This window comes from Hylobates moloch, unplaced genomic scaffold (assembly GCF_009828535.3).
Source record: "Hylobates moloch isolate HMO894 unplaced genomic scaffold, HMol_V3 SCAFFOLD_2, whole genome shotgun sequence".
Taxonomy (NCBI): domain Eukaryota; kingdom Metazoa; phylum Chordata; class Mammalia; order Primates; family Hylobatidae; genus Hylobates; species Hylobates moloch.
Window position 1 is genome coordinate 27,498,497 of NW_026652277.1, and position 25,900 is coordinate 27,524,396.

General features: G+C 34.5%; 1 protein-coding gene across 5 annotated transcripts in view; it reads right to left on the reverse strand.

Moving 5' to 3' along the window:
- TET2 (tet methylcytosine dioxygenase 2) overlaps positions 1-25,900 on the reverse strand; it is a 136,221-nt gene that overhangs the window by 10,805 nt on the left and 99,516 nt on the right. For 4 of the 5 annotated variants that reach the window (XM_058432480.1, XM_032174386.2, XM_058432474.1 and 1 more), the window contains 3 exons: positions 25,139-25,347; positions 9,023-9,173; positions 6,959-7,048 (listed from right to left, as the gene is read on the reverse strand). In XM_058432480.1, coding sequence (XP_058288463.1) covers positions 6,959-7,048; positions 9,023-9,173; positions 25,139-25,347 — 450 coding nt within the window. The remainder of the gene's footprint in view (positions 1-6,958; positions 7,049-9,022; positions 9,174-25,138; positions 25,348-25,900) is intronic. The other variant, XM_032174558.2, reaches the window with a different exon arrangement.

Sequence of the window (25,900 nt, forward strand, 5' to 3'; positions counted from 1 at the left end):
AGCACGCGCCACCATGCCCCACTAATTTTTTGTATTTTTATTAGAGATAGAGTTTTGCCATGTTGGCCAGGCTGGTCTCAAACACCTGGCCTCAAGTGATCCACCCACCTCGGCCTCCAAAAGTGCTGGAATTACAGGCGTGAGCCACTGCGCCTGGGCAATATCAAACTGTCTTGACAGACAGTAGCAAGTATAGATTTCAGTAAATCTGAAAACCATGCAATATATAGTCTCAAATTCTGCTCTTCTTTTAAAATATTGTTTGACTATTCCAAGTCCTTTGCATTTCCAAGTATATATATTTTAGAGCCATCTTGTCCAATTCTTTCAAAAAACCTGCTGAGGTTTTGAAACATCATGTATTGAACATATTGATTAGTTTGGGGAGAACTGACATCTTAATAATATTTAGTCTTCTGATCCATGAACATAGTGTATCTCTCCAGTTACTGAAGTTTTCTATCATTTATCTCAGCAATGTTTTAGTTTCCAGTATATAATCTTCTATATTTTTGTCAAATTTATATCTAAGAATTTTATATTTTTGATGCTATTTTAATGCTTTATTTATTGCTAGCGTATAAAATACACTTGAATTTTGTATTTCACAACTTTGCTAAATTCATATATTAATTTCATTTTCTGGTAGATTTTTTGAGACTTCTTATGTAGACAAACATGTCATCTGCAAATAAGTACACTTTTATTTTTTCCTACCCAATCTTGACTGCTTTATTTACTGCCTTACTGCACTTTCTAAAATTTAGTTTGATGTTGAATAGAAGTAGTTGGTTAAAAATGGACATTGTTGTCTTGTTTCTTATCTTAGGGGTCAAGTATTAGTCTTTTACCACTATGTATAGCATTAGCTTTTGGCTTTCCATTTATGTATTTAATAGGTTGAGGAAGTTTCCTTTTATGAATGTTGAATATTATCAAATGGTTTTTCTGCACCTACTGCAATAATCATATTTTTTCCTGTTATGTCTTTTTAACATTATTTTTTGTGTTAAAAATATCTTTTTATTTGTATCTTTATATTTAAAGTGGTTTTCGCTTTTTTTTCAATATCACAAGCTCTGTGTTATAATTAGGGGTGTTAAAACCATTTACATTTAATGTGGTTGTTGATATAGTTGGGTTTAAATAAACCATCTTGCTATTTGTTTTATTTTTATATTTATGTTTTTTTGGTCCTATATATTTTTAAAAACATTTTTGGATTGATTTCATTTTTCTGTCTTTACTGGCTGATTAGCTATATACTTTTTAACTGGTTTAAGGTATACAGTGTACTCTAACGTCTCACAGTTTACAGCCAAGTAATATACCCAGTCCACATATTGTATAAGTACTTTACAATAATATACTTTCAATTCCTCAGCCTCTATGCTACTTCTATGTGTTATAAACCTCATAATGCATTGTTAATATATTTTTAAGATAGCAAGTCATCATTTTTTTAAAAGTCTTTTAACCACGTTTACTATTTTTGATACCGTTCATTTCATTATGTTGATCTAGATTTCTGTCTGGTATCATGTTCTTTCTTCCTGAAGGATTTCGTTTAACATTTTTAAAGTGCTAGTTTGCTGGTGGTGAATTCTTTCAGCTTTTGTAGGTCTGAAAAAATATTCTTTATTTTGCTGTCTTTTTTGAGAGTTGTTTTCATTGGTTATATATTTCTGGGTGGAGAGTCTTTTTTCTTTTAGTATGTTAAAGATGTTTCTCTTATATCTTCTCTCTTGCCTTTTTCTGAATGAAGTCTCCTGTCTTATTTTTTCCCACCTAGTGTAATATGTCCTTTTTTCTCCATTTGCCTTTCTGAGTTTCTCTTTATCACAGATTGTAAGCAGGTTGATTATAAATTTTTGATATCTTTTTTATGTCTTTGTTTTTTAATCTGGGGTTTGCTGAGCTGCTGAGATCTGTGGGTTCACAGTTTTGAACTAATCTGAAAAAAAATTGGCCATTATTTCTTTAAATATTTTTCTGTCTCCCACCTCCTTCTGGTACTCCAATTACACATATATTAGTGTAACAATATTGACTAATAGGTCTTTTATATATTCATTTTTTTCAGTTTTGTTTTTCTTTATATTGAAAAATTTCTATGACTATGTCTTCGAGTTCCTTAATCTGTTAATTCCACCTAGTGTATTTTTAATCTAGATATATATTTTTCACTTCTAGGTCATTGTAGGGTATTTTAATATCTTCTAATCTTTCCTTATCACTCTCATGCTTTCCTATGGCATTTTTCGCATATGAAATATGATAGCCATTTTAATGAACTTATCGACATATTGTATCACATATGTCAGTTCTGGGACTATTTTTATTGATTTATTTCTGCCTGTTCCCCGGTAAAGGTTATATTTTCTTTTTTCTTTGTAGGCCTTGTATTTTCTGATGGAATGCTAGACTATAAATTTTACCTTATTGGTAGATTTATTTTTTTTCATTTTTGTACTGGGATGCAGTTAAATTACTTAGAATCAGTTTGGTCCTTCTATGTTTTGATTTTAAGCATTTTTAGATGAGGTCAGAACAGCCAAATGTACTCCTACTACCAAGGCAATACAATTATGAATAGTATTATGAAGTCTTCTCCGTCTGGCTGGTATGATCAAGAACTATTCCAGGTCCTGTGTGAGATCAAGGGATTATTCTGCCTGCTTCTTTTGATGGTTCTTTCCCTACGTAGCCTTGGCGGTTTTTTCACATGCATGTGCTGTTTAATACTCAGCTGAAGACTGGATCAGAACCCTCTGCAGGTCTCTAGAGCTCTTCTCAATAACATTCTCTCCTCTCTGGTATTCTGAGTAGTGAACTCTCGTAACCTTGGCCTCTCCAAATTTTGAACTTTGTCTCCTTAATACAGAGATAATGCTGGGTGTGTTTGGGTTCCTACTGCCTACGCTGGAGCCCTAATACTCTCTTCAGGAAGTAAACTGGGGTATTTATAGGTTCACCTGTTTACTTCCTTTCTCTCTGGTGCCACTGTCTTTTGAATTTCTTATTCTATATCTAAAAACCATTGTTTCATATATTTTGTCAGCTTTTTCTTAAATGTGTAAAGGCATATCTAGTCTCTGTTTACTCCATCATGGCTAGAAGATGAACTTGCATTATGATAAAAGTTTGTGGTGGCTTCATATTATTTACTGTTGGATTCATATATGTATTTGTCTATCTAACGTCATAAAACTTTGGCCAAAGGAAAATGAAGGTACCAACTACTCTTTAACATAGATGTGTGCTTTGTGGCTGTTCCGTTCATGCTGTGGTCTAGTTAGCTTTATTCTGTTCCTTGAACAAAAACAGATGTACAATCAGCTAGAAATTACATTTATGCCATCTCCTAAAAAATACCATGCAGGATTTTGTGAATGAATTACTGGAAATCCATCTAAATGTTTGGAAGACAATTGTAAATGCATAGCTTTCTCATGGTCTAAGGTTGTGCTGTTCAATATGGTCACCATTATCCACATGTGGCTGTTTTTGTTAATTTTTAAATTAATTTAAACTCAATTACACTAGCCATGTATCAACTGTTAAATAATAACCACATGTGGCTAGTGCCTATTACACTGAATAGCATAAATAGAGAATATTTCCATTTTCATAGAAAGCTCTCTTAGAAGCATTTGTCTAAAATGTCATCTTCATGTATGATAAATAGCACATGATTTTGAGATTCAAACCTGCTATTTCAGGTCTACTGTTAAATTGTAAGGCAGGCATAGAAAAGACAGAGCTAAATATATGTCTACTGGATAGACATGAAGAAAGGACATTTAAGTGGAGAAAATTGAAGCTCTAATTCCATGGGACTGACAGAGGAGATGCTGTGGAGAGCCAACTAAACTTTAGCAATAAGACTTCATGAAATCAAGGAATAAAGCAAGGAAGAATATTCAGATGTGATAAATAGAGATAATACACTCCGTTGGTGGAAGGAGGTAAAGATCAAATAGTAGGTTTTATGACAGCATCTATAACATCAAATGGTCTTCCCGTGTACTGTGTGGAAGCATCACATGGCTATTATTTTGATCTCTTAAGCATATTAACATACATGGATGAACATTACCAATGGTACTACCATGCAATATAAAAATATTTTATCCATTCAGAAGCATCTCATCCATTTACAACTATTAATTGACTTAATTTATCTAGATATTACATCAACACATTGTTTCATATATAAATATTAAAACACATATTGGGAATTACATCTACTCATCTTGTTATAACTTGAACATTTTTGATGGCTTCATGTTTTGGGTACTCAAGTTTTAGGAAATGTATAAAATAGTTTCAAGTATGAGACAGTCCATAATAAGAATCAAGGGAGCAAAAAGAACATCAATGCTTTGTTATTCTGCCTCTTTCCTCAAGTAAAGCCATTTGATTAACGGCACCTATTAAAAATTCATTTAATAGAAAATGACCCAGCTTTAAATCTAGCAACATAGACTCATTCACTTCTTTATTTTTATAGCTTGATTTATTTCAGAAGTTCTTGCTGAGAATTAAACTTTTACAACAGTATCAAAGCACTCCTTATACTTTGTGATACTAGCTAAACAAAATAACAGTATTAATCCAACTATTAATAGTGTTTAAAACACTTTTCACAGATATTCATACACATTTCTAAAAACATAATTTATGACATAAAATAACTTACAAATAGACCATCGTTTAATTTGCCTCTATTGTTCCAACCAAAAAAAAAAAAAAAAAAAGTTTGTTTAGGACTGTTAAAGTCCACAGTGGAAAAGAAGAGTAGCTAAATCATTTTAGGATTAGTCCCTTGTCCATGTCTGCTGTGTAAACTAATCTAATCCCACAAGTAAATGACATCCCAGAGCCCCATACCTATTGCTCCTGTATACTCTGCTCTGGGTGTCTTCTCATCACTCCAGCTTTCCTCCATCCATCCATCTCCCTCTTTCACTTTTCCTACTCCATTTCTTCTACTCCCTCTCCCAGTTCTTACATCATTGGCTTCTCTTCCTCCACTCATGCCTAAAATGATTGATGGCTCCAGAACCCCATCATCAGCACTTTGTCCTCTTTATAATCTCTACTTTGAAAACCTCCTTTCATTCCTACGTATTCAACTTTAAGTCAAGTCCTGCCAGCATTCTGACTCTCAAATCTACAGTGCTAGCCTGAATTTTTCTCCTGATTCTCCATCTAATTAACCTCGAAGCATGTCAAGCCTAGCATGTCCAAAATTTTGATATCTTCTCCCCATCCCAAAACTTACTATTTCTTACCGATTTCTGATACTAGTTAATAGAACTACCGGTCCAAACTGGAAATTTGGTGGATCTCCAAATTCTCTTCTCATCCATACATCTAGTCACCAAGTTCTCTAAGCTCCACCTTAGTTGGTGTACATACTTAATTCCTGCCATTTCTTTAGGTCCTTAAAATCTCTTGCCCAATGATTGCAATAGCTTTCTTCTCTCTCTAATCTTACATAGATTTAAGTTATATTTCCCTTACTTGGCTTTTAAGTAAATTTTTCAAAATATAAATTAAATCACTTTACCCTTCCATCCCCAACATGCACTTGAAACAGCCCAATGGTTACCTACAGAATAAAGTTCAAAGATCTTTATTTAGCATCTAAGGCCGCTTATGACATCTAGTCTACTTTCAGGGGTTTTTTAAAAAAAATTTTTTTAGAAATGTGCACATACTTCTATTCCAGCTGGAATTGTATAATTCTAAAATTGCTATTTATTTTATATGTCTCTGTCTCCACTAAAGAAGGAATTCTTTTGTTTTTTCCTTTTTTTTTAGAATCTGAGTCGTCTTTGTCACCCAGGATGGAGCACAGTGATGCAATCATGGCTCACCGCAGCCTCAGACTCCTGGTCTCCTGGGTAGCTGGGATTACAGGTGTAAACTACTACACCCAGTTAAAGATTAAATTCTTTTTCTTTTTTTTTTTTTCTTTTTTTTGAGATGGAGTTTCACTCTTGTTGTCTAGGCTGGAGGGCAATGGTGCGACCTCGGCTCAATTCAACCTCCACCTCCCAGGTTCAAGCTATTCTCCTGCCTCAGCTTCCTGAGTAGCTGGGATTACAGGCGTCTGCCACTACGCCCAGCTAATTTTGTATTTTTAGTAGAGACAGGGTTTCTCCATGTTGATCAGGCTGGTCTAGAACTCCTGACCTCAGGTGATCCACCTGACTTGGCCTCCCAAAGTGTTGAGATTAAAGATGTGAGCCACCGTACCCTCACCTTTATGTTCCCAGTGACTAAACACAGTGTTTGGTTTGTAATAGACTTTCACTTAATGCTTTTGTTGTTGATGTTACTGAAACAGTGAAGATTTTAGTTTTTTGCCTTCATGATGAGCAATTTCTGACAGAATCATCTACCTGTCTTAACTAGCTATAGTTTAGAATACACATGTAAAATAGAAAAAAAATGTTTTTGCTTGGTGTATGAAGTCAAGGTCAAACAAAAAAGGAAGATCTGGCAAAATCTGACACATCTGGACCCAAATATGTATACTTACAATGTTAGTCTATGCATAGCTTTACATGAGTATTTGTAAGACTATACATTCTTGTGAATACTCATTTATACTTAGAGACTTGCAGTAAAAATAGGTAGTTAGAACCTATAGCTTGGGCCACATAATTTTGATGTAATCTCCATAGTTTGTTTACAGAAACAAAATTATTCATATGAGAACAAGATTAGTAGATAGAACAGCCTGTGACTTTTAAAAGTGCTTTAAAATGTACTTTTGTATAATTTTCATATACTTGAAACTGAACACTGCAGTGGTTTCAACAATTAAGAGGAAAAGTTAGAATAATACTTAAAAATAATTGTTTCAAAAATATTTTTAGACATAGGTAGGTCATTAGTAACAAGTAAGTTGTTACAATCGCTGCCAATGATTATTTCAACTTACCTGATTATTATATGCATCAGGTGCAAGTTTCTTATATGTTGGTGCCATAAGAGTGGACAGGTTTTGCAAATGAGACTCCAGTTTCTCTTCCTGTATAAAGTGAATAATTCTACGTATTAAATTCTAAGTCCATCTTCTCTATGTAAAAGAGACTATCGGTTAGATTATTCCCCTTACATTTTGAATCCCAAACACAATATACGGTGCTTTATTACTAAATAAAGCATCTTTAAAACATGACTATCATTTTATTTTATATGTGCTAGTAAATATCTAGCTATTTGTTTTTTTCATAAGATTGATTTTCTAACTGCATGCGGATATTTTGCATTTTACACATACAAGCCTGTGCCAGGAGTAGGGTTAGGGGAATGAAGCCGTATGGTCTTAAAGAGGTCACACTTTTTAGCTACCAAGGAAGATGAACTATTAAAAGAACTTATTTAGCTTAATTTGTCTATTATTTCTAATCTTTCTTTATATTTTATGTTTATAAAGGTAGTATTTAAAAAATTTGAAATGATCTCTCCATAGAGCAACTAAAATTTACTGGACACTTCAAATATGGATAAAATGCTTCAGAACTAGAATGCAGGATATATGAAAACCTTTGCAGAATTTACTTGAAAGGGGAAATGCTCAGTTACACCCCCACCTGCCCTGCTCATGAAGAACAGATTTTCTAAGTAATATGCTGTTAAAAAATGGTAGGTGATCATATTTAGCTGCTCCATTTATACTTAGAAGTCTTCATTTCAGATTGATATTTCTCTAAAAAAAAAAAGTTGTGAGACATAACCACCTGGCAGAGATGTAAATTTTAGAAGGTGAGGAGGTTTCTGAACAGAGCTCTCCTACCCAACAGAGGCAGTAAGTTACTTGGTATCCTCTGGATTTGGTTTACATGAAACCTCGTGAAAGTGATAAACATGTATCACTTGATAAAACAGTGGTTAAAAAAAAAAGTTATCTGTAGAAAATTAAAATGACAGCGTGCAAAATCAGTACTTTTCATTAAGTTATTAATGTTCTTGTCTTATGAAATGATGTCTCACACATTTATGTAAAGTTTAATTATTGAAAACATCCTTTAAAAAACTTACATTGTGATTTCAGGAGTTTTTGCACTTGCTTTATTAACTGTGACTATAATAGTAGGTGAAAGCTTAATAAGGTTAACAAATTCTTCATTTAAAGGGACTCATCAATGTTATAATATCTATAGTATGGAAATATTTTAATTGTATTTGAAATTCAAAAGATAATTGTAAGTGTATAGAATGACTGAAAATGTGGTCATATCTAAATGCTAAATATACTGAGGTTTTCTAATCATTCAATTAGTACGGAGACAGTCCCTGACCTATAATGGCTTGGTTTTTTTTTTTTTTACTTTAGGATGGGTTTATTGGGGGTATTAAATAGATTTTCAATTTACAACGGATTTATAGGGATGTAGTCTCCTCATAAGTCAAGAAGTATCTATATTCTAGACTACATGCCACCCAAAAGTTGTTAAATTTATCAATTTGCAAATTATATTTTAAGAAATACGTATTCTAGAGACAAGACAAAAACCAATGACGTCAGTGAGAAATCAGTGTCCATTTATTTCCATTACAGAGTTATATTAAAATCTAAATAAGTTTTAGTTACTTAAATGCATTAATTACAGTGACTTTAAATTATTTGAATCTCATTGCACACAAATGTGACTAAAAATGGTCTTTTCTGAATGTAGTACTTATGTAACTTCCATAATTCAGAGTCAGAATATGAAAAACATCACCAATTCTCATTTAGTTTTAACAATGAAGTGACACCCCTTTAAAACTTTGGAATTAACATAAAAGACCAAAGAGGAAGTTTTTGGTGCTCAAATTTTGTCTATTATTTTGGCATAATATCATTATTATGCCAACTTAACAAATAGTGTGTATCTATAGTTTGGGAAAAACTTTGATTAATAAGAGCTTACCAAGATATGTCATATGGTTCACGTCATCTATGCTAATGAATTCTCTATGAAAAATAAAGTGATTATACATCAGGAAGTAAACAAACCTCTTTTGGGTCATCCCCAAGCAGCTTAAACTTCCTTGGGATCTTGCTTCTGGCAAACTTACATCCATTGTAGTACATGCTCCATGAACAACCAAAAGAGAAGGAGGCACCACAAGTTTCTGGATCCAGCCCCTGACAGGCGCAAGTTCTCCTGAAAAATCAAAAGACCAAATTCATTGCTATGGATAGCATTATATAGGCTTTGCAGCTGATATTCTAGGTGTCTATATGCAAAATGAGTTTGAAAAGAAGTCTAATCTAACTCTGTATTAAGCTGTGGCATAACCACACACAGAACTATTTCAATTGACTTTAAAACAATTTTATTGCAATATAATACACATACAGAAAAGTGCACATAATTTTACAGTTTACAAATGGAAAATACCCAGGTAAGTAGAACCCACACTAAGAAACAAAATATTTACTATCCCCTGGAATTTCCCCTCATTTTGCCTTTCAGTCACTCACTGTCTGTCTCCCTAACAGTAACTTCTCTAAGAATATAGTAGTTCTGCCTATTTTTATGTTAATATTGCTTTCTTTTTTACAGATGAGGTCTTGCTATGTTGCTCAGGTTGAACCTGAACTTCTGGGCTCAAGCGATCTTCCCGCCTCAGCCTCCCAAATAGCTGGGACTATAGGTGTGTGCCACCATCGGTGGCTTGTTTTGCCTACTTTCATACTTGATATATACATAGGTATATGGAATTATATAATATAAGCTTATTTGTATCTGTCGTCTTTTTCCATTATGTTTGGGATATCCATCCAAATCACTGCATGTAGTTGTACTTTATTCATTTTCATTGAGTACCATATTCCATCTTATAAAAATGTGACAAATGAATTATTCTACCATTGATGGGCATTTGAGTGCTTCATAGTTTTTGGCTAAAATACAGTATTACAGCTTTATAGCCCTAGTTTGATATATCCTAATGACAATAAACAAACATACAAATAAGCAAAGAAGAGATAAAACAACTTACAAGAAAAAATATTCAGGTAGCACTGTAAATTAGTTTTAAATTAATATATGTATATTGTGATATAAATAGTTAATATCAAAAACCAAGAATTTCAGTGTACAAGAGAAGCAAAACAAAAGATAATAATACTCTGTCAACTATGAATAGGAAAAAACAGTATGAATTAATGATTTGAGTTAATATCAGATTTTCTTTCTAAAAAATAATTACTTCATGTATTTGCCCATTAAAAAAGCCTAAAAGTAATGACATCTCTGTAGCAGGGAGCACATCTAGACACTGATTGTGATCTCTAAATATAATTTCCCATCAAAATCTCTGAAATTTGAGAAGATTCTTGCCATGCATTTATTCTATCATTCTTACAAACTATATTAAATGGTAACTAAACAGTTGATGAGGAAAAGTCCTGTAAAGTATTCCAGCTAATAAATGCAAAAGGAATATTACAATTAGAAATGATCACTTTACACGTCAGCAAAAATGGCAGAATAAGGATCTCTGAAAATTTTATCCTCCATCAAAGCAAAAAGTACTGATAAATATTGTCAGAATCAGCTTTTTCAGATCTGGAAATTAGCAAAAAGCTTGCAGCAATATAGGGAGAATTTATTCAAGGGAAAAAAAGACAGGATTTCAGTGAGAACAGTGAGCTCTGTGGTATTTTAACTTTCCCCACAGCTCTATGGTAGCCTTCAAATCAAAACAGCCCAAATTTATTATGAAAAGCAGCAGCCAGGCTGCCACTAGAGGAGGCCAGATTGGTTGGATATACTCTAAAGTCCCATTCACAGAGACCTTACATTATTTGACCTATTTGGTAGTTTCCTGGAAGATCCCACTAGTAAGGTTATCTTTACTTTATCTAACTTGGAGTTCACCTAGTGTGAAACGCCTTTTCCACAGAGGCATTTGTCAAACAATCATAGGCAACTATTGAATATTGTCATTGACTGAGGTGTAGCTAATAACTGGAGCAAAACATAAGATAACTAAAAAAGCTTAAAAGTAAATTACCTGGGAAATGAGATGATCCATAGGAGGCCTTGAAAATCTATTCCTAGGAATTTAGAAAGCCACATGCAAATGTAGGGCCCACAAAAGACCTGAGAAAGCCCTAAACTCTCACCACAGTCTAACCTTGAGACTCTGTACAAGCAGGGAATAAAAGCTAATCCAGAACTGCAAATAGCCTGGCTGAGTGTTGAATGCATGCCCCAACACACATACAGACCCCTTTGTCAAAGACTGACTTATTGGTCTCAGGCACCTAAGGAATTCTGTCTAATCCTTAGCTGACCTCTAAGTTAACCAGGCAAAGACTTCGATGGCTATCTATGAGAAACAAAACAAACTTTATAGGAGTAGTTAAAAGAAAAAGAAATAAACAACAACCACCAGAAACAGTAACATATTCTGGGCAGGGGGTAGAATCTGATTTTCAGATTTACCAGATTACATTATTTTATTTTTATTTTTGTAGAGACAGGGTCTCACTATGCTGCCCAGGCTAGTCTTGAACTCCTGGGCTTAAGTGATCCTCCTGCTTTGGCCTCTCAAAGTGCTGGGATTACAGGCATGAGCCACTGCTCTCAGCCATTACATTAGTTTAAAATGTCTAAACAATTAGGAGAAACAGAAACAAAGTATGGCCCATATAAAGTAGTCAATAGAGGCTATTCCTGAAAAAGTCCAGATATTAGGCCACTGGACAAAGACTTTAAGTCAGCTATTTCATGTATGCCCAAATAATGAAAGAAAACTGTATTTAAATAACTAAAGTAAGACTACAGCATTTTATTAAATACATGAGATAAACTCAAGAAAAAGATATTATTAAATAGAATTCTAAAGCTGAAAGTGTAATAACTGCAATAAAAAATTAGAGGGGTTCAATAGCAGAGTTGAAAAGGAGGGAGGGGAAAAAGGGACTTGAAGATAAGTCAATTGAGATTATTCAGTCTGAAAAATGAAAACATAAAATTAAACAGAACCTCAGAGATCTGTGGAAGACCATAAAGCATACCAACATAGACACAATGAAGGTCCCCAAAGTAGAGGATCAAGAATAAAGAATAGGAAGAATATTTGAAAAATAATGGCCGAAAACTTCTCAAATTTGATGAACAACATCAATCTACATGTCCAAGCTCAACTAACTCCATGTAACATAAACCCAAAGATATGCATACATATAAACATCATAACCAAACTGCTGAAAGCCAACAACACAAGAAAATCATGAAAACTGTATGATTATCATGTATGAAGGATTCCCAATAAGATTAATAACTGATCTCTGATCAGAAACAATGAAGACCAGAAGGCAGTAGAATGACATAGAACCACAAGAAAAAGACTGCCAACCAAGAATTCTGTATTTTGCAAAACTATCTTTCAGAAATGTATTATATAATAAATTCGGACATTCTCTGATAAATAAGAGTTTATTGTTTTTAGGCATGTCCTCTAAAAAATACTAAATGTGTGCTTCAGGCTGAAAGGAAAGGACACTAGACAGTACCTCAAATACACCTAAGAACTTAAAGATCACCAGTAAAGATAATTACATAGGTAAATATGAAATCATATATGTATTTTTGTTTGTAACTATTTTTCTCATATTTGATTTAAATGACAATATCGATCTGATTTAAAATACAAAACAATCTGTGTTAATGGGCATAAAATAAATAAAATGTAATTTGTATAATAGCACAGAGTAAAAAGAGGGAATGTAGCTATATGGGAACAAAGTTTCCTTATATTGTAATGAAATTGGTATTACTTCAGACTAGCTGTTATAAGTTAGTTGTAATCCCCAGGGAAACCATTAAGAAAATAACATCAAAAAATTTAGTAAAAGACAAGGGAATTAAAACAGTACACTAGAAAATATCTATTGAATACAAAAAAAAGACAAGATACAGACAAAATGGCAGACAAATCCTACCTTATCAATAATTATGTTAAATGTATATAAATTGAAAAATTAAAAGGCAGAGACTAGTAATATCAATTTTTAAAAAGATTTAACTATACAATATCTACAAGATATACACTTTATAATAAAAAGTTCAAGCCATTAAAATGATGTAACAAATGTAAACATATATGTAATCAGCAACAGAGCACCAAAATACATGAAGCAAAAAATGGCAGAATAAATAGATAATTTACTAATCCACTTTCAATAATGGCTAAAAGTAGATAGAAGATTAAAAAGAAAACAGAAGTTGTAAAAAACACTATAAACCAACTAGGTCTAACAGGCATCTATAAAACATGCCACCCACCAACAGCCGAATATACACATTCTTCTCAAGCACACATGAAACATTCTCCAGGATGGACTGTATGTCAAGTTATAAAACAAGTCTAAATAAATGTAACACTGCAAAAATTGTCCAAAGTGTGTTTTCTGATAAAATTATACATGAATAACAAGCAAATTTGGGTAATAGGTAAAAATATACTTCTATATAGTTAGGAATCAAAAAAACATGATAGAAATTAGAAAATACCTTGTTGTAAATGAAAACTCAACATACTTATATTTTATTGGATGGAGCTAAAGCAGAGCTAGAGAACAAACTTCTAGAAAAACACAAACTACTAAAATTGACTCAAGAAGAAATAGAAAATCCGAATATACCTACAACAGGTTAAAAGATGTAATCAACACTACTTAGATCTGTCAGAGAAATGAGGTCACAGGGAAAATCACTGCCCTCAAAACCGAGGAAACAGATGGATAAAAAAAGAATTACAACTTACTGGAGCAGAAACCTCCGTAGGAACCAGTGTTGGGATAGGAATATCTGAACTATAATTGATGAATTGCTGGAGGTTCAGTGTGAACAACTCCAAAGGCATGCAGTCATAATAGGTTCCTCACAGTTTTGTGAGTTTTCTACATTCAGGAGCCAGATAAGGTTCTCACAATCACAATGAATACTAAAGAAAAATCCCTTCATGCTTCCATAGGAGGAGGGGAAAACAATTTTTGAAAATGCCATATACCATTCTATTCTTCTTAAAAAGTTCTGCCATCAGGCTAGGTGTGATGGCTCATGCCTGTAATCCCATCACTCTTTGGAGGCTGAGGCAGGCAGATTGCTTGAGTCCAGGAGTTCAAGATCACACTGGGCAACATAGGAAAACACCGTCTCTAATAATAATAAAAAAATTAGCCAGGCATGGTGGCATATGCCTGTAGTCTGAGCTACTTGGGAGGCTGAGGTGGGTGAATCACTTGAGCCCAGGAGGTCAAGGCTGCAGTGAGCTGAGATCATGCTACTGCACTCCAGCCTGGGCAATCAGAGTGAGACTCTGTCTCAAAAACAAAGCATAATAAAGAAATATTATGAACAAATGTGCCCACACATTTAATAATCAAGGTGAAATGGACCAATTCCTTGAAGAACACAACTACCAATATTTATGCAAAATAATAATCTAAACAGGCCTATATCTATGAAAGAAATTGAATCAGTAATAACTTTCCAAAACAAAGTACCAGACCCAGATGGTTCATTCTGATTTCTACCAAAGTTTTAAGGAAGAAATTATATCAATTCTCTACAATCTCAGTTAAGACAGAAGCAGAGAAAATACTTCATAACTTATTCTATGAGTGCAGCATTACCTTAATACCAACACCAAAGTCTTTACAATAAAAGATAACTACAGACTAATAGCAACCATGACCATGAATGCATTCATAAATAATGTATCACAACCATGTGGGATTTGCCCCCGGTATGCCAGCCTACTTCAAAATTTGAGAATCAATTAATGTAATCCATTTCGTTAATAAGCTAAAGAAAAATCATATGGTAATATCAATAGGTGGAAAAAAAGTATTTATAAAATCCAACACTGATTCATGATTTTCAAAAGCCCCTCAGTAAATGAGGAAAAGAGGGGAACTACCTGAACCTGATAAAGAATATCTACAAAACCATACAGCTAACATATTTAATGTTGATAAAATTGAAGATTTCCTGCTGAGATCAGGAACAAGGTAAGTATGTTGCCTCTCACCAGTGCCTTTCAACATCATACTGGAAATCCTAGCTAATACATTAAGACAAGAAAATAAAAGGTATACAGATGAGAAAGAAGTTGTCTTTGCAGATGACATGATCACCTAGAAAATACAAAAGAATGACAAAAAAAAACTGGATCTAAAGTGATTATATAACATGGTTGCAGGAAACAAGTTTAATATACAAAAGTTGACCACTTTTCTGCATACCAGCAATGTACAAGCAGAATCTGAGATAAAAATACATTATCATTAGCACCCCCAAAATGAAATATTTATGTATAAATCTAATATGTACATGGTCTATATGAGGAAAATGCAAAATTCTAATGAAGGATATCAAAGAAATAGATGTTTCATGTTCATGGATAGGAAGATGCGTATTGTCAAGATGGCAGTATTTCTAACTCAATCTAGAAATGCAGTACAATCTATCAAAATTCCTGCAAGATTTTGAGGATATTGACAAACCAATTTTAAAGTTTATATCGAGGCAAAAGACCAATAAATGACAGTATATATAGCCTTTTCAGACTGGTTTTTTTTACTTAGTAATACGCAAAAGAATAGCCAACTCAGTACTGAAGGAGAAAAACAATGTCAGAGGACGGACACTACACGATTGCAAGAATTACTCTAAAGCCTAAGTTAACAAGATAGTGTGGCATTGGTGAAAGTCTAAACAAATATAACAATGGAACAGAATAAAGAGTCCAGAAACAGACCACTTAATTATAATCAACTGATCTTTGACAAAGTAGCAAAGGTAATACAATAAAGCCAAGATAGTCTTTAAGAAATGGTACGGGAACAACTGGACAACTCCACATGCAAACAAGTGAATCTATACATAGTCTTTATAGCTTTTGCAAAATTAATGCGAAATGGGTCACAGCCCTAAATGTAAAATGCAAAACTATAAAATTCCTGGAAGATAACACAGAACATATAGATGACCTTGGGTTTGGTGTTGACTTTTTAGATACAATACCAAAAACATTATTCATGAATTAACTGATAACCTAGACTTCATTAAAATTAAAACTTTCTGTTCTGCAAATGGCACTGTCAAGTGAATGAAAAAACAAGATACAGACTGAGAAAAAATATTTCTTACTCTTACTGTCAATCAAGCTACTGTGCTCTGTGTTACTCAAAGGAGTTGAAAACATTTGTCCACACAAAAACCTACATACTTTTATAACAGCTTTATTCATAATTGTCAAAACTTGGAAGCAACTAAGATGTCTTTCACTATGTGAATGGATAAATCATCTGTGATAAACCAGACAATGGAATATTATTCAATGCTGAAAAGAAATGAACTATCAAGACATGGTGGAAAATTTAAAAGCTTATTAATAAGTAACAAAAACCGGTCTGAAAAGGCTACATATACTGTATCATTCCAACTATATGACATTCTAGAATAGGGAAAATTATGGAGATAAAAAGATCATTGGTTGCTAAGGGTTAGTGAAGTGGGAGAGATAAATAGGTAGGGTACAGAGGACTTTTAAGGTAGTGAAACTACTCTGAATGATACTGTAATGGTGAATGAGTATCATTAAATGTGGATCCAAACTCACAGGATACATAACACCAAAGGTGAACTCTAAACTATGAACTTTGAGTGACAATTGTCAATGCAGGTTCATTGATTGCAACAAATGTACCATTCTGGTAAAGGATGTTGATAATGAGGGAGGCTATGCACATACAGGGGCAGCATGTACTTGAGGAAGCTCTGTGCCTCTCATTCAATGTTGCTTTTACCCTAAAATTGCTTTAAAAATAATCTATTTTAAAAATGTTTAAAAATTCCCACAAAGGAAAGCCCAGGGGTAGAGAATTTTCTCAAACATTTAAAAAAGAGTTAAACCAATCCTTTGTAAACTCTTACAAAAGATAGAGAAGGGAACATTTCCCAATGCATTTTGTGAACTCAGAATTACTCTGACACCAAAACCAAAGATATCACAAGAGAACTAAAGATCAATATACCTTGTCAACAGAGATGCAAAAGTCCTCCATGAAATACTAGCAAACGGACTCCAGCAATATATAAAAAGTAATACACACTGAGGCCAAGTGGGATTTATTCCAGAAATATAATGTCAATCTAATGTATAAAAATGAATCAATATAATACGCTATATTAACAGAATAAAGGAGAAGAGCGCACGATCATTTCATTAGATGTAGCCACAGCATTTGAGAAGAGTTCAACACCCTTTCATGATAAAATTATTCAACAAACTAGCAACAGAAGGGAACTTCTGAACTTGACAGTCTTTTTTTAAACAAAACCTACAATTAGTATCATACTTAATGGTGAAAAACTAAAAATTTCTTGCTAAAATGAGGAATAAGACAAGGATGTTTGCAGTTGTTAATTGTACCTGACATTTTCTGGAAGTTCTAACTGGGTAATCAGGCAAGAAAAAAAAATAAAGCCACCCAGATTGGAAGTGAAGAAACAAAATTATTTCTACTTGTAGATCACATAATCTTGTATGTAGCAAATCCTAAGGAATCTACCAAAAAAAGTTAGTGCTAATAAGCTAGTTCAGCAAGTTGGTAGGATATAAGACCAATATATAAAAGTGAAATACATGACCATATATTATCAACAAAAAATTTGATTTTGCAATAGGATAAAAAATACATAGAAAAAATTTTAACAGAAGTACAGGCCAGGCATGGTGGCTCATGCCTGTAATCCCAGTACTTTGGGAGGCCAAGGCAGTCAGATCACTTGAGGTGAGGTGTTTGAGACCAGCCTGGCCAACGTGGTGAAAGCTTGTCTCCACCAAAAACACAAAACAATTAACCAGGCATGGTGGCGCGCACCTGTAGTTCCAGCTGAGGCAGGAGAATCACTTGAACCTGGAGGTGGAGGTTGCAGTGAGCTGAGTTGGCAGCACTGCACTCTGGACTGGGCAGCAGAGCAAGACTCTGTCTTAAAAAAAAAAAGTGCAGGACTTTGTACATGTTTCATCCAAAACATTACTGAAAGAAATTTAAGAATAAATGGAAAAATAGCTTGTGTTCATAAATTGGAAGCTTTAATGTTAAGATATCAATACTCTCCAAATTGACCAACAGATTCAACAGAACCCCAGTCAAAGTCCCAGAAGGGGGTTGGATGTGGTGGCTCACGCCTGTAACCCCAGCACTCTGGGAAGCCTAGGCGGAAGGATCTCTTTAGCCCAGGAGTTCAAGACCAGCTTGGGTAATATAGTAAGACTCTAGCTCTACCAAAAAAAAAAAAAAGAAAAAAAAATCCAGAAAGGAAACTGAGAAGCTGATCTTAAAATTCATATGGAAACCCAAGAAACATGGTAGGCAAAAGTACAAAGTTGGAAGACTTACCTGTCTTGATTTCAAAATTTACTACAAAACTACAGGAATCAGCACAGTGTGGCACTGGCATAAGAAAAGTGATGCAGATTAAGAGAATTAAGAGTCCAGAAATAAACTCATACATCTTGGTCAGTTAATTGAAAAAAACAGTCTCTTCAACAAATGGTGCTGAGAAAACTGGACAGCTACTTGCAAAGGAATGAAGTTGGACTCTTATCTCTCACCATCAAATTAACTAAACATTAATTAAAAATCTAAATGTAAGAACTAAAGTTATAATACTCTGAGAAGAAAGCATAGGTGTAAATCTTTCAGATCTTGAATGAGGCAATGATTTCTTAAATATGACCTCAAATGCACAAGCTACCAATTAAAAAGAAATTGAGTTTCATCAAAATCAATTTAAAACTTTTGTACTTTAAGGACATTATCAAAGTGAAGTGACAACCTGTGGGATAGGAGAAAATATCTGCAAACCATGCATTTGACAAAGTTCAAGTATCAACATAACATATTCTTACAACTCTAAAAATAATACAATTAAAAACATATAAGTAGACTTTTCTCAAAAAAATACATGGTCAATACACACGTGAAAAGATGCCCAATATCAGCCATTAGGAAAATGCAAATCAAAATCACGAGATAAACTTCATACCCACTTGGATGGTTATAATTAAACAGACAATAACATTTTCTTGAGGATGTGGAGACACTAGAACCTTCATACATTGTTGGCAGAAATGTAAAAGGATGCAGCTACTTTGGAAAACAGTTTGGCAGTTCTTCAAAAAGTTAAACAAAGTTACCATATTACTAACAATGTCACTCCTAGGTGTATATCCCAAGATAACTGAAAACATGTTCACACAAAAATTTGTACACCGATGTTTGTTGCAGCATAATTTATAATAGCCAAAAAGTAGAAACAATCCAAATGTCAATTAACTAATAAATGGATAAAGAAAATGTGGCTGGGCACAGTGGCTCATGCCTGTAATCCCAGCACTTTAGCAGGCTAAGGTAGAAGGATCACTTAAGGCTGAGTTTGAGACCAGCCTGGCCAACACAGTGAAACCCTGTCTCTACTAAAAATACAAAAATTAGCTGGGCGTGGCGGCACACACCTGTAATCCCAACTACTTGGGGGCTGAGGCATGAGAATCGCTTGAACCCGGGAGACAGAGGTTGCAGTGAGCTGAGGTTGCACCATTGCACTCTAGCCTGGGCAACAGAGCGAGACTCTGTCTCAAAAAATGTGGTGTGAATATATATATGGACAAAAAAAAAAAAAAAAAAGAAAAAGTACTTTTTTTTTTTTTTATAAAATGAATGAGACTTGAAAACATTGAGGTACATGAAAGAAGCCAGACAGAAAGGCCAAATATATGATTTCACTAATACAAAATGCCCAGAATAGGTAAATCCAGAGAAACTGAATGTTTATTGGCAGTTGCCACTTAGAGGAAGGAAGAAGGGCAGAAGGGGAACTGACTGCCTAATAAATACAGGGTTTCCTTCTGGGAATGATGAAAACATTCTGAAACTAGGTAGAGGTGACATTTGCATAGCTTTGTGAATGTACTGAAACAACTGAATTGTATACTTTAAAAGGGTAAATTTTATGGTATGTGAATTATATCTCAATTAGAAAAAACCATGGCGGGATAACTTAAAGTTGATTTTCTAATAAAGTGGCTACTAAAAGGTATTTTTATTTCGATAGGGGTCTTTCAAATATTGTTAGAATTAGCACATGACAGTCATTTTAATATGACTTGAAATTTGGCTCATGGTAAACGATATAAAGGGCAAATATTAAAATGTCATCTATATAACAGATTTCTGCAAAAATTCTTAACCTTTGATTTACTAGTTGGACTTCTAATTGTAAAATATTTTTAAAGTAAAAATTAGATCAGTTATTCAAATGTATACAGCATAGAAAAATAGCAAAATAATTTAACTTTATATAACTAAATTTACACAACATCAAGTGAGAGAAAACTGTCAACTTGAAAACAAAATAATAGAAACAGGCAATGATCATCAATTGATGTGAAACTATCTGGTGAAAGTTTGATGAGGAACATAATGATGGATTAGGCTGACAACTAAACATGCTACACACTCTTAACATCACTAAAATGGGAACCAAGCAGACATTATGTGTCTCCTGATGTATATAAATGATTTTAGCACTACTTATGAAGTGTTTTTGCTAATGTATACTATACATGCACACATACTTACATTACCTAAAAATCAGCTGGGCGTGGTAGCTCATGCCTGTAATCCCAGCACTTTGGGAGGCCAAGGTGGGTGGATCACTTGAGGCCAGGAGTTCGAGACCAGCCTGGCCAACATGGCGAAACCCCGTCTCTACTAAAAGTACAAAAATTAGCAGGGTGAGGTGGCGCATGCTTGTAGTCCCAGCTACTCAGGAGGCTGAGGCACGAGAATAGGTTGCATGACTGAGATTGGGCCACTGCATCACCTAACGACAGACAAACCTGTCTCAAAAAAAAGGAAAAAAGAAAAGAAAAAGAACCAGTCAAACTACCAGTCCACAGAAGATACTGGGGATAGAGGAATAGGTTAAACAAAAGAACCAAGATGAAATTGGCCAAATCCAGAATGTGGAGAATTTTACAGAGAAAATCATAGTTTCTTTAAAAAACAAATTCATAAAAAAAGGAGAAGGGTTATTATAAATAAAAAGAGGCTTATGAATCATAGAATTTATCTTCTAAATGGAGACAATTTTACGAGAGGAAGTTTTATTTAATAGTTATCCCAGACAATGGACATGAACTGGGATCACACTACTCAGAAGTGTCAATCATGTGCAAGGGCTTTCTTTTTCTCATTATCATTTTTGTTTATTTGTGTGTTTTCTGAAATAGAATCTAATCAAATAATTTGAACAAACACAGTCTAAATATTAAATGATAAAGTCTTTACCTGTTAGAAATACATCCTGAAATGTTAACAGGTAAGATGGTAAGTTATCTGTCTTCTGCTTTCAAACACTAGTGGGAGTGGATGTGGGAAAAATATATGAAAAAATATTGATAAAATGTTGATAAATATTGATGCTGTGTGATGGGTCCATGGAATTCATTATATTGCACTTTTCCTTTTATGTTTGACAATTTTTATAATATAAAGTTCTTTGAAATGTTTAACATCACCCACCATGGCAGAAGGCATTTCTGGCTTTGATTTCCTTATGATGACAGATACACTCTCACAACTCTTACTTGCCAAAAAAATACTGGTTAGACTTAGTCATAAAATGGAAATCTCAAAGGGAAATCTTTAAAGAAGAAACAGCTGGTTTGGCTCAAAGGAAATGTAAAAATCAGTTTTTATTTTCCCACTGAAAGATGCACTCAGAGTTCTTTTCTGAACTCACAGTGGGTGGTTTGGAGCATGTGGACACAGGGATTTGTAAGAACTCAGTGATGAGGTTCACACAGCTTTGAACATAAAACTGAGTCCGCAGCCTCAATTTGAGATTATTCTATTCTCTGTTCTTGGCAAAAAGTTGTAATTTTCGCTTCTGCCAGCCATAAAATAAAATCTATTTATGGGGTAGAAGAAACTTCAAAAGCTATTTCTGAGTAAAAAGTCTGTATTGACATTGGATACATGTCTATTTTAATCATGTATTTAAGTATTAAAATTTTTTATTTTGGAGAATTGCTCTAAGTATGCATAAGCATAGCTTAAGCATTATCTAAATGATTATTCATCTTTACCTTGAAACTAGACAAAAAGCAGAAGTGTACAGCTGTGCTTTTAAATTGTCTTCATATTTGAAGCATGTCTTTTAATAGTTTTGTATCTGCCTGACATTTAGAGTAGTTAAACTAACAAACTACAAGCTTTCTGAGACTCTAGTCCAACTATTTTTCATGGTTTTCAAATGCAAAATAATAAAAGTTCTTCATGTAATTTTTTTATATGTCAGATTCCATTTCAGGCGTTGGCATTTATAAGAATTATGGAAAAGCTGGCCGGGCATGGTGGCCCACACCTGTAATCCCAGCACTTTGGGAGGCCAAGGTGGGTGGGTCACCTGAAGCCAGGAGTTAGAGATCAATCTGGCCAACATGGCGAAACCCTGTCTCTACTAAAAATACAAAAATGAGCCGGGCATGGTGGTGGGTGCCTGTAATTCTAGCTACTCAGGAGGCTGCAGCATGAGAATCACTTGAACCTGGGAGGTGGAGGTTGGGGTGAGCTGAGAAAAATATTAGAGATCTATGTTAATGAAAATTAAATTCATTACAATGAATGAAATATAGTTTCCAGGAAACTTCAAGAAATTCAAACATTTTGCAATAGGACTATTCTTGAAAAGAAATTTTAAAACTATCATTTTCTTTTTTTTAATTTTATTTTATTTTATTTTATTTTTTTATTATACTTTAGGTTTTAGGGTACATGTGCACAATATGCAGGTTTGTTACATATGTATCCATGTGCCATGTTGATTTCCTGCACCCATTAGCTCGTCATTTAGCATTAGGTATATCTCCTAATGCTGTCCCCCCCCCCCCCCCCCCCCACCCCACAACAGTACCCGGAATGTGATGTTCCCCTTTTTTCACAAGAGGTTCTTCAGTGATTTAGAATTTCAAACCATCAAGTCTAAGAGATATTATGCTTTAAAGACAATGCAGTATTACTGAGTTCCTGAGAGAAATGCTATTACCAGTATGAGCCCAAGTTGCCTTAATTTTTAATTTTTTTTCTAATTAAAGGCAACTACATATATTTTTTAAAATTTTTCTTCAGAAAGAGCAAGAGGAGTCAGGGTAGATTAAAAAAATATTTTAGGCTGGGCGCGGTGGCTCACACCTGTAATCCCAGCACTCTGGGAGGCTGAGGCGGGCGGATCACCTGAGGTCAGGAGTTCCAGACCAGCCTGATCAACATGGAGAAACCCTGTCTCTACTAAAAATACAAAATTAGCTGGGTGTGGTAGCGCATGCCTGTAATCCCAGCTACTCGGGAGGCTGAGGCAGCAGAATTGCTTGAAGCCAGGAGGTGGAGGTTGCAGTGAGCCGAGATCACGCCATTGCACTCCAGCCTGGGTGACAGAGTGAAACTCTGTCTTAAAAAAAAAAAAAAAAAAATTTACGCTTAAAGTAGTCCATCATAAGTTTATAAGTTAAACATGTTATGAATCAGCAATTTCTACCTTCCAATTAATCATTTGTAAAAGTGGTCAGGTACACACCATAAATTTTTTGGATTATAATTATCATAGAAAGTCAAGTCACACTTTCATATAGAAAGAGTAACTTTTCTAAAGAGATTATTTATAGTTGATTTGTCTCCCCACAACCCAGAGAGAGAAACTGTGTTAACATAAATTTAGTAAAACCATGCTAGTTAGAGTTTTAAACAGCAAAGGACAAATTTGGCTAGCTGTTGCAATGAACAGTATGAGCATTTCTTATAAGCTAAGCAAACGATTCTATAGTTTGGTGGATGCAGAGAAAAAGAGACTAAAGGAAATAGTGCAAAATTAAAATTATTTTAAAACCAATCGTGAGCAAAATAACTTGTAAGATTTCTGGCCAGGCACTGTGGCTCATGCCTGTAAGGCACTTTGGGAGGCAGAGGCGGGCGGATCACCTGAGGTCGGGAGTTTGAGACCAGCCTGACCAACATGGAGAAACCCTGTCTCTACTAAAAATACAAAATTAGCCGGGCATGGTGGCACATGCCTGTAATCCCAGCTACTAGGGAGGCTGAGGCAGGAGAATCTCTTGAACCTGGGAGGTGGAGGTTGCGGTGAGCCAAGATCACGCCATTGCACTCCAGCCTGGGCAAGAAGAGTGAAACTCCATCTCAAAAAAAAAAAAAAAAAAAAAAAAAAAAAAGATGTCTGTGTAGCACTGTGAACGTTCATCTATTCTTTTAGTTAGTGTTATATAGGATTATCAGCACAGTAGAGGAACATTAAAAATGAAGCTTTTTCCAAGTGAAGGTTTAGACTTCGTGCAAACTGGATGGTGTTTAAAACAAAATATTAGCAATTGGATGCACTAAATATATTTAAGTGCATACTCTTGCAGTTCTATTCTAAATTCTTATATTCCTGGAAAATAATATATATCCATATCCAGTAATTTCCTGATCATTTAGCAGCAGTAAAAGTGGAAGCAGTTTTGATTACTTTTGTGGAAATAATGAATAGTTTGAATGAAAGTAAAAATCAGTTCTATTTCTACAGAACTTCTAGGCTTTGTATTTTGTTTTTGCTACATACATATGGAAGGTATTTGACCTGGGAATCCCGAAGTTTCTCATTAGACTTACTTTCTGTTTCAGATACTGCAACATGGAAGTGGAGTCAATACATACTAATATAGTGGCTAGGCACACAGGAGCTGTCACTTGTAGCATGTGAGCAGATAAACAATTTCAAGTTTATGGTATAACTGAGGCCATGTGGGTACAGACACTCTGACTGCTCCTAATGGCTAAACTGTACAATTCAGGTAATGAAATCATGTCAAGTTATTCACATTAGCAAATACAACTTCTTATCGCATGACTGCCAAACAGGCATTTTGATCCCCATTTTATAAATGTAAAAGTGCACGTTGAACTCTCTTCCTTCCAACCAAAGATTGGGCTTTCCTATCAGTGGCCGCAAAGAGGGTAGAGGCCCTGGGCTTCACTTACTCTTCATTCAAGGCACACCGGCGATTGGTGAGCGTGCCGTATTTCCTCAGCGTCTCGGTAAGCTCAGAGTAGAGTTTGTCAGCCAGAGACAGCGGGATTCCTTCCCACACCAGGATGAGAATCACAATCACTGCAGCCTCACAGGTGTGGCCAGCTCGCTCCCGCACCAAACACAGTAGCTTCTCTTCACTGCTGCTTCTGCGAACCACCTGCGTGGATCACCATTCCATCCCAAACACCCCCCACCCCAACCAAAACAAAACAAGGGTCACTTGCGGCAGATAAGGGCACTTATGTATGTATATTTTATCATGTTTAGATCACAATTAGGGCAACATTTATCAGCATGTGCAATTTGCCTTTTGCTGCCCATCTATAAAAAGTGGGCTTTGACCCTAGTATCAGAACAAGGAGAGATGCAAAACTACTCCTTGATGTTTAGTAGACTATACCCAGTACAGTGGGGACAATTAAATGCTACCTGCATTAAAACCAGAGCTAGATGAAAGATAGGTAAGTCTTAGTTCAAGGTTTTCATAAATGACAATATAAAGATTAACTGAAGGTATTTAAAAGTTTAAGGACCACTTCACATTCTAAGAAGGATTATACATTTAGCAGGCACTAGAATGGACCTCTTCCTCATCACTAAATTATTTCAATTAAATACAGTTTGTTGATTTTAGAACTAATCTGCCTCTTCTTAAGAGATAACACATGATAAAAAATACAGGTAATGTTCTTTTTAACTGGCATGAGTCT